At 52.8% G+C, this 10,224-nt stretch overlaps 1 protein-coding gene across 1 annotated transcript in view; it reads right to left on the bottom strand.

Annotated features, from left to right (window-relative positions):
- Positions 1-4,332: 4,332 nt before the first annotated feature.
- MCF2L (MCF.2 cell line derived transforming sequence like) overlaps positions 4,333-10,224 on the bottom strand; it is a 100,675-nt gene continuing 94,783 nt past the window's right edge. The window contains exons 27-30 of the mRNA XM_030812471.1: positions 9,445-9,566; positions 7,605-7,717; positions 7,436-7,539; positions 4,333-7,315 (exon numbers count right to left, since the gene is read on the bottom strand). Coding sequence (XP_030668331.1) covers positions 7,230-7,315; positions 7,436-7,539; positions 7,605-7,717; positions 9,445-9,566 — 425 coding nt within the window. The 3' untranslated portion in view covers positions 4,333-7,229. The remainder of the gene's footprint in view (positions 7,316-7,435; positions 7,540-7,604; positions 7,718-9,444; positions 9,567-10,224) is intronic.

The raw sequence follows: 10,224 nt of genomic DNA, 5'->3' as shown, positions 1-10,224 counted from the left end.
GGCAGGAACCAGGCTATCTGGCTGGGCTCTCTGCCTGTCTCACTGCTGGCCAGGGCGGCTGCAGGTGCCCGCCTATGGCCATTGTCCTGGTGTGGGTCCTTGAGGACACAGGTGTGAGGGGCTCCACCTGGCCCCGGGGACCTGCTCCATACCTCTCTGAGGGGGCCCTGCCTGCTGGTCTCCCTCCCACGTCTGTCCCAGGGGCGTGCCTGGAACCTTGCCTGGGGCTGGACCTGGCCACATGGAACAGCAGGTGTGGGGGCTGCTGCACCATCCCTCTCACAAAACCCCACTTCCTCCCTTCAGGGAGACTAACCAGGCTCTCCCGGGACTCCCGGGACCTCCTCTGGGGCCCCCTTGGATGTGCTGTGGCCCTGTCACTAGGATGGGAAGGTCCTTCAGCCCCCACCCTGGGGAAGGGCACGGTCACAGCTCCATTCCCAGGCCAGGCCTCCCTCTCTCCTGTGGCAGCCTCTGTTGATCCACCCATCCACTCATTCCAGCCTGCAGGAAGGGCTGGGCCCCTCCGCCTCACAGTCACTCTTGAGTGTGGAGGACACAGGAAAACTTTGGTTGTCATCTCAAGGCAAGTTGCTTGTTCAGGGGCTACAGAAACCACGTCAACACCTTGTTCATCTGCAGCCATCCTTGACTGTGGTGGTGGGCACACGTGAGCTGTCCAGGGAGTGTGTGAGTCAGATGTCTGTGACATCAGAATCTCTTGGTTGCTGGCTCATGCCTGTAATCCCAGCACTTTGGGAGGCTGAGGACTGAGGATCGATTGAGGAAAGGAGTTCCAGACCAACCTGGGCAACATAGCAAGACCAAAGCTAGACAAAAAATAAAAAAATTAGCCGGGCTTGGTGGTTCATGCTGGTGGTCCCAGCTACTCGGGGGACAGAGAACCCGGGAGGCAGAGGTTGCAATGAGCTGGGATTGCGCCACTGCACTCAAGCCTGGGTGACAGGGGGAGACCCCGACTCCTTCCCTACCAAAGAATCTCCATGCCCACACTCATACATGAGCACCACACTCACACAACCCAAACTCACGCCATACACACACCACACTCACACTCACCGTACACATGCCACACTCATACCCCAAAGTCACACCACATAAACACACCCCTATACACATGCCACACACCTACACACACGCGATTTCCAGGCTCTTCCACACCCATAAGGAATTGGAATCTGCAGGTAGGTCCCAGGAATAGTATTGAACAAACATCCAGGGAAACTGCTATGTGTTCTCATTTTGGGAACCTGTGAGCACATCCCACCTGGTGCCAAATGCATCTCGGCAGGACGCATGTATGCCAGGGAAACAGGAAGCCCGCTAGCAGGATTTGAGCTTGGGCACCAACTGGTTCCAAATCCTATTTGGTGCCACTAGAAGCAAGCATTTCCTTGCAACGGAGGGTGCGGGGCATGGGAGGACAGAGGAGCTGCGTGCACGGATGCCTGTGTGCCCTGTGCCCGTGATGCCACCACAGCAAGCTGTCTTGCAGGCCAATTCCAATGGCTGACAGCGTCTGCACTGGCGAGGAAAAGCCTGTGATAAGCGGAACTCTGCTGTCTGTGTAGAGAAGGGAGCTGGTCCTGGGCACCACTGTCAGCCATCAGAGCTGGGGACTGCTCCCTCCACCCCACCTGGGTGCTTTGCCTTCTTGGGGCCACAGCTGGAGGCAGCTGAGCCCTCGGGCCTCCTGGGCATCACACCAGTGCTGTAAGATGCTAAACAACTTTCAGTTTAAGAGAGAGAATGTATGCAAGGTTGAACAGTTATGATTTTGAGCAGAATTTTTCTTCTCTAGGCCTTGGTCCTGCTTTTCACCCTTGTCCGGGGTCTTAGCGTGGAGAGAAATTCACCATGGAATGTGCTCAGATTGTCCATCTTATCTTTTTGTCCATCTCTTAAAGTGTAGCTTGTCTTTTGTAAGAAATCTATCCTTGCCCTAGGCAATAAGAATATTCTATGTTTCCTCATAATAATCTTAATGTTTTAATCTTAAATTTGGGGGGGCTATACTTTTACACCATCATCCACATGGAAACGCAGCTGTCCCAATAACACCCATTCCTGAAGAGGCCATTCCGTGCCAAAGATTGACCAGCCCCAGGACAAGCCACGTCCCTGCACACATCCCTGCCTGGGAATCTGAATTCTGCTCGACTGGTTTAGCCTCTCTCCCACTTGTCACGACTGATGGCAGGTTTATGATCTATCCAGACGCCTGGGAGGCGAGCCCTCCCCCTCCTGCCTCTGCTCCCCAAATCGCCACGGCTATACTCAGACCTTTATCTTCTATGTTTATTACAATCAACTTCCTAATTCCACAAAGAATTCTGTTGGGATTTTGATTAAATACACAGATTAACTTGGGGGAGAGTTAACATTTTGGTGATACTGAATTGTCCCATCCATAAAAATCTCCCATTTAGGCCTTCTTTTATGACCTTCTATCATGTTTCATGATTTTGTCCAAAACTTGTTACATTTATATTAGTATTTAGATTGCTGTTAAAATAGTATCGTCATTGCTAGGAATGTTAGTAACTTTTTGTGGGCTGATCTTGTGGACTTCTTAGTTTCAATAGTTTATGAATTCACCTGGATTTTCTAGATATGGAAAGTTATTTTTCAATTAGCATGGCTTGTTTCCTTTTTCTTTTATTGTTTTTGAGATGGAGTTTCGCTCTTGTTGCCCAGGCTGGAGTGCAATGGTGACATCTCGGCTCACGGCAACCTCTGCCTCCCGGGATCAGGCGATTCTCCCGTCTCAGCCTCCTGAGTAGCTGGGATTACAAGCATGCACCACCGCGCCCGACTAATTTTGTATTTTTAGTAGAGATGGAGTTTTTCCATGTTAGCCAGGATGGTCTTGATCTCCTGACCTCGTGATCTGCCGCCTCGGCCTCCCCAAGTGCTGGAATTACAGGCGTGAGCCATGGCGCCGGCCTTGTTTCATTTTTCTTTGTTGTGGTAATCACTAGTACTGCTGCTAAATCGCATTGGAGAGTAGTGGGGTCCCTGTTCAGTTCTGATGCCAATGGGGATGGTTCTAAAGGATTTCAGTACTTAAAGTTTTTGCTGCAGGTGGGTGCGGTGGCTCACGCCTGTAATCCCAGCACTTTGGGAGGCTGAGGTGGCAGATCATGAGGTCAGGAGATCAAGACCATCTTGGCTAACACGGTGAAACCCTCGTCTCTACTAAAAATACAAACAATTAGCCGGGCGTGGTGGCGGACACCTGTAGTCCCAGCTCCTCGGGAGGCTGAGGCAGGGGAATGGTGTGAACCCGGGAGGCGGAGCTTGCAGTGAGCTGAGATTGTGCCACTGCACTCCAGCCTGGGCGAAAGAGCGAGACTCTGTCTAAAAAAAAAAAAAAAATTCGCTGCAAAGACTTTGTTAGATATACTTTATTTAGTTAAAGAAATTTTCTTCTACTCCTAATTGGCCTAACATGACAAGTACATGTTGAATAAAAATTGAATTATTGTTTTGCATTTGTTAAGCTGGTGATTTTACCCTTCACTTCGTTAATATGGCAAATTATAGCCAATTAACATACTACCCCTTCCATTCCTGGGATGAATTTACTTGCTTAGAACGTATTACCTTTATTTATAACATACAATTGGGTTTTATTTAATTATATTTCCTTTGGAATTTTTGCATTCATCTTCATAATTTTATTTTTTCTTACATTATCTTTTTGTTTGGTTGATTTTGAGAGACAGGGTCTTGCTCTGTTGCCCAGGCTGGAGTGCAGTGGCATTGATCATCATAGCTCACTGCAGCCTTGGACTCCTGGGCTCACTTGTGAGGTCTCAGCTTCCCAAGTAGCTGGGACTACAGGTGTGCACCACCATGCTCAGCTAATTTTTAAATTTCATGTAGAGATGGGGTCTTGCAATGTTGCCCAGGCTGGTCTCAAACTCCTGGTCTCAGACAATTCTCCCACCTCAGCCTCCCAAAGTACTGGAAGTACAGGTGTGAGCCACCTGGCCCAGCTGATTTTTTTCTTGCATAATCTTTGTCAGGTTTGGGTGCCAAGGTTAAATTTGACTCATAACTTTATTGAGTTGCTTTCTCTTGTTATATTCTTTTAAATAGTTTTTTAATAAATATTTTTGTATGCTTATAAAATCACCTAGATCTGGTATCTGTTTGGGGTAATTTTTTTTTTTTAACTACAATGCAATTTCTGTAATTGTTATTCATCAACCCAAGTATTTTATTTCTTCTTGACCAATTCTAACAATTAAATCCTATTTATCTGTTTTCAGATATATTGGCAGAAAGTTGTTCATAATGGTTCTCTCATACTTAAAATTTTTTATTTGATATGGAGTTTCTTAGGTTTTCTATAAATTAGTCAGTTTTATTAGATTTTTCAGGTACAAAGTTTGAGTTTTGCTTTTGATTTTGTTATTCTCTTTTCTGAATTGTCCTAATTGACAGAAGTATTTAAATACTTTCTTTGGGTTACGCTGGTCTTATTTTTTGGCTTAAATGGTTAACTCGTTTATTTTGTCATGTATAAAATCAGACACCACTGAGCTGTCGACGCCAATCTGAGCTGGCCATGGCTGTTCCCTCTTGTGGCTCTGTGCACTCTGTCCAGTTCTAGAGAGCAGACTCCCTGCATCCCATGAGTTAGAAACAAGCTTTTAAATTGCCAAACACTGTTTCCATGATCTTCCCATTGTTTTGTAAATATTTTGTTTGTGCTCCATGTGTGTTGGAAAATAATGCAGATTTCTCTATGTTTAGGGACAAACAGGGATCACTTTTCGTGACAGTCAACACTGCTGTCTGCCGACTGCCAACTTTGCTGTGTTTTGAGCTTTACAGTCAGTGGCTTGTGAGTTCCTGATTGCCACGCAGCCCGCTTTACTCTACGAACTGTCCTAAATTCCATTTCAGGTCATCGATACTGCGACACCAGCTTTCTTATGGTTAGTGTTTGTCTGTTCTATCTTCTTTTATTTTAAATCTTCAATCTATATATAATTTTGCTTGATGGTCTCTAAGCAGTGACTTGTCACGTCCGATCCGATGCTCTCCCAGGAGGCCAGCGTAACATGATCACATCTGCTGTGAGTCAGACACATCTGGGCTGTCTCTTCCGTCACATGTTGTTTCCTGTTAACCATGCTTTCCCCTTTCTCCACCCTTCCCTTCTTCTATTGGATCAATACCCTTTCTTTATGCTCCCTTTTCTGGTCTGGAGCGTGTTGGCTGCGTTGTGATTCTGTAATGGTTCCTCTACGCTTTCTCTGCTGCCTTTGCGTTTCTGACACGCACAACCTTGTTGCTATTTTGTCATCATCGCTGTCTGACAGAAGAAAGCAAAGGGGCTGCTCGGTGCCTGAGCCGCACGCTGGGCCCTGCTCACTGCCGGCTTCTTTTCCGTCTCAACAATGACTTGCCATGTGCAAGCACAGTGCACTGCAGCCCTGGAAACCCCAACCGCTGAGACGTTCTGTGTCTTGACGGACAAAGGCAGATGGCAGGAATTGCTGATATTTATTCAAACGTCATCCATACAATAAAGAACTCTGCTTTTAAAATTCCATTTACATCAGCAGTTAAAAAAAAGTGACAGTGGATGAAACATGAAGCTGTAAAGTGCCTTTATGGGGAGGGTCACACAAGGGCGCGCAGCTGCGCGACGAGATGGAGGCACCGCGCCTGCACAGTACATCAGGGACATCGCAGGACACAGCACGCGTTCCAAATAACTTACACATCAGAGGAAAAGCTGCCGAGTCTCTGCATGCTTCCTATTTGATTCCGCACCCTGGAGGTCTGGCCAGTGACGGCTGCAAGCCGCTGGGAGGGTAGTGTGAGGGGAATGCAGCCATGCCCGCCTCCACTGTGCTGGGGCTGGGAACCATGAGGCTGTGAGGTGGCATGCCCAGCAGCATGGGGACAGCGAATATGCCCTTTCCAGCAAGACACATATGTACACACATGGTCAGAGGTGCACACATACAAAAACATCTGCAGACTAGACACTGAAAGGGCTTCAAAGGAACAGAATATGTTTCTGAAACACAAGAAGGGTAAAACAGAAGAGTTTTTTTCCAGTTCTGCTGTGACTTCAATAAAATACTCTCCCCACTTTCACTTCTGCACTCAAGGTGGTCACCAGGTGGCAGGTGGACCTGGGTGGGAGGCAGGGGTCGCGTGGGGAGGGGAGTGGAGGTGTGGCCTCCGAGGAGGCTGTGGTGCAGTGAAGCAGGGGCAGGCCTCTCTGAGCTATGGTCGGCAGCGCTGGTCCACACCACACCCTGCAGAAACTGCATCTTTGTATTTTCTTTAAAAGCAATAAAAATATCCTAATTCACTGAAGCTCTTTAAAAAAATCAAGTCCCTTCATTTTTTTTTTTTTGTAGAAAAGAAGGTTGTTTAAATTATAGTTTAAATTTTCTTTTGAAAATGAACCCTAGGTAGATAAAGGAATCTCCTTGGCTTCTAACTGCTTTTGGTGGTGGAGACACCACCTGATGTCACCCAGGGACACGTTTTCATCCACCTGTGACCAGGGAGCTTCAGGCAGTGCCATCCGTTTCCATGGGAGAGTCCCCCAAAGTCATTTAGTGGCATAAACAACGTGCTTCTATGTAAACCCCGGTAACAAAAAAATAGTTTTCTATCAAATACAGTATCAAATTGTCATTTCATGTAAACACAGTGATTCCTGGTAAAGAATTGAGGCCAAAGTACCACAAAAAATGGCCACGGGATTGATCCCTGCTTAAAAAAAATCCTATAACTTGTAAAAGATAAAGAGTCCCCGAGCCCCGCTCTCCTCAGGCCGTCGGTCAGAGAATCATCCACTTCTCCGGAAGCAGCTCCACCACGGTCTGCGCGTCCCCTGAAAGCACCGTCCAGAGGCAGAAGCAGCACGGTGGAGCCAGGAGGAGATGCCGCTGCCCGGCGCCTCCTGCCCGGGGCTGTTCCCTGCGGCCCCTCCTCCGTGGGCTCTGGAGTCTCCGAGGAAGCCCCGGCGGGCCGGGGTCTTCCGTGGAACCTGCCTCTGCCCTGGAGGGGTCCTCTGCAGCCCGCACGGCCAGGCGCTCTGGGTCGGGGCGCTGAGGTGCCCCTTCCTCGGGACGTCCGGGGGCACTGCGCCCTCCCCACGCCACGCCAGCCCTCGCAGTGGCAGCCCCAGACAGCGCGCGGGTCTCCTGCGCCGAGACTGCGCGGCGCTACCCCTGCAGGTCGGAGAAGGGGGCCTGGCCGCCCTCGCTGCAGCTGGACGAGTTGCTCAGCACGGCCGACCCCGGGCTCGACTCTGCGGGGAGATCAGGCGGGGACAGGCTTCGGCGTCTGCTCTCCTGGGCACACACGGAGCAGCTTCCTCGCACGGGCCCTTGGCAGCGTCACGGGTGGGCTCGGGGCACGTGGGCCTTACCTGAGCTGCTCAGGCACTGGGCCGAGCCGGACGGGCCGAGCTGGACGGACAGGCTGCTGGCCGGCACCCAGCCCTCCTTGCCAGTGGTCGGGTCCCTGACGTACCTGCAAGGGGCGAGGGTCAGCGGCGGCCCGTGCGGGGCAGTCCGGGCGTGAGCGCGGGGTCTTACCAAAGGCCCTCGTCGCCCTCCTGCACCAGCTCCACCACGTCCCCGCTCCTCACGAGCAGCGCATCGGGGCCTCCCTTCTCGTGGTCCGCCACGACCGTGTATTTACCCGGAACCTGGTGGGAGACAGGCGGGGGCACAGGCAGCGTCAGCACCTGCCCCGGCAGCAGCCCCACAGCAGCCAGGCGGAGTGCGGGGCCTTAGCGCCCTGCCCCGGTGGGAGCTCCTGGCCACGGCCGGCTCAGGGGAAGGGCTCCAGCCTCAGGAGGCGGCTACGCCGCAGGTCATGACCACGTCAGAGGCGATGGAAGGCGTCTGTGAATCTCTCCTTGGGCCCAGCTGCCTCAGCCCCTCACGCTGGTCTCCACACAGAGCTCTCCGCCCCGGGGCCTCTGCGCCTGCATACCCGGCTCCCGGAGAGCCCTTCCGTGCTTTCGGGTCTTATTTCCATGCTGCTTTGCTGAGGCCTTCCTTGGTACTCCCCGACTCTCCCCTCCTCTGCCCTCCCTCTCCCTGCAGCTGTCCTGCCCAACGTCCCCAGGCCTCACTCCTCTCCTCGCTGTAAGAGTGGAGGTTCCTGTCTGTGCTGTTCCCGCTTTGTCTCCAGGGCCTAGAACTGTGCCTGGCACACAGCGGATGCTGCACAGATATCATGGAACACGTTCCGTTGGGGAATGGGGACCCGGGAAGCGGCAGCTCTTCCTACAGAGTGGGGAGATTCACAGCCTCCTGGTGCTGCGTGCGTTAGGCTGCGGAGGGGAGCTGCCGGCTGCAGGGCCTGGAGCAGGAGGACGGTGACCCGAATGCCTGCCCTCACGTGATGGCCTGGAGCAGGAGGACGGTGACCGGAATGCCTGCCCTCACGCGATGGCCTGGAGCAGCAGGACGGTGACCGGAATGCCTGCCCTCACGCGATGGCCTGTACTGGCTCTTGCCTCTGTAGTGCCCAGAGTAGCCAGGATCACTCCCCACACCCCACAAAGAATGAGATCCAACTCCCTCTCCAGGCCCTGTGCACCCTGGTCCACCAGCCTGTTCCCTTCCTGCCATGTGGCCTCTGCCTCTGTGTCCCCCACATCTGTTGTCACGCCCAGGCCTTCCTTCGTGCTGTCTCTGTGGGAGAGGCCAGAGGCCCCGAGGGCTCTCCCTACCCTTCCATGCCTGGCTTCTCTGTCGTTCCAGAGCCTCTGGGACCTGTCCCCTTTGTACCTCCAGCCTTGGTGCGTGGACCAGGCACAGCACAGAAGGTGCAGCAGATACTTGTTGGTGTAACCCTCACTGGAATGATTAACACATGGCAGCTTTTTCTTGCTTCTGACATTAACAATGAATGTTGTTTCAAATGCAAATCCATGCTTAGCAGTTTCATTTTCTTACAAAATGAGAGACTTGTGTGTATAGTTAGGAGGGCTCAGTGACAGCATTCTATGACATAAAGGGTGGGGGGGGTGGGGACTGTCTCCTCTGAGGAAGGTGCACCCATGAGTGGGCTCTACAGGAGGCTGGGTGGGCACCTGGAAATTAAACCAGAAACACAAAGTGCTGCTGAGACAGAGGAGCTAGGAGCTGCTGGGGCTGCCTCTAAGACCCAGGCCCGGGTGGACCTTCTGGAGTTAGGAGGAGCTGGGGCTGTGCCCCAAGACCCAGGCCGAGGTGGACCTTCCAGAGAGAGTTAGGAGGAGCTGGGGCTGTGTCCTAAAACCCAGGCCCAGGTGGACCTTCCAGGGTTAGGAGGAGCTGGGGCTGTGTCCTAAGACCCAGGCTCGGGTGGACCTGCCAGAAGCACCCCTAATCCCCGCAGGGCAGCCCCCACCCCAAGTGCCCACAGGGAGGCTGCGGTTACCAGCTTCTTGGGGCCCAACCCGCCGTCCTCCTCTGCGTCGGATGAGTTAATCTGCTCCTCTGCACTTGACCAGCCCCCGTCGTCCTCAGGTGCCTCCAGTGAGTGGGACGTTTTGCTCCAACCTAAGAGAGACAGACACCCGTGAAGGACCCCCCCGGGATGAGCCGCTGTCTGCCTCCATCTGAGGTGGGGTCAGCTGTCCCACAGACCCCCCTGAAATGTGCGCCGTGGGCCCCCACAGAGCCTGTCATCTTCCCGGGTTCATAAAGAGCTGAGCAGGACACCCCTGCAGACTTCCAGAATGCCTGGCACGTGTCAGGGTTTGAGACCATCTGCTTCCAATTGCCGGGCCACCCTGTGGGAGACCTCAATCCCCAGGCCCTGGGAAGCCACGCCCTTATCAGGCAGGGCAGTGCCCCTCAGCCAGGAGGGAAGCAGCCTTCCTGCCGCAGACGCCCCCCCCAGGCAGGTGTTTTCAGTGAGTGCCACGGTCATGTTCAACACCTAGCAGACCGAGCCGGGAGGCGGTTTCTAAAAGGAATGACTGAGGCTCACTGAGAGGGCCCGACGCCCTTGACCTATGGGATACCGAGGGCTGTGGTCCCCACTGGCAAGAGAGTAGCTCCCGGCACAGTGGCACCGAACCAGAAGGCTGAGGCCATGCAGGCGCCACGGTGGAGATGGGCTCCCATTGGCCATGCAGCTCCAAGTGGGAGAAGAGGAAGGAGCTTCTTCCAGACTTGGGACCACACATGCTCCCCTCCACAACCCAATGTTCCT

This window comes from Nomascus leucogenys, chromosome 5 (assembly GCF_006542625.1).
Source record: "Nomascus leucogenys isolate Asia chromosome 5, Asia_NLE_v1, whole genome shotgun sequence".
Classification (NCBI taxonomy): Eukaryota; Metazoa; Chordata; class Mammalia; order Primates; family Hylobatidae; genus Nomascus; species Nomascus leucogenys.
This window is presented reverse-complemented; position numbering and strand designations above follow the sequence as displayed.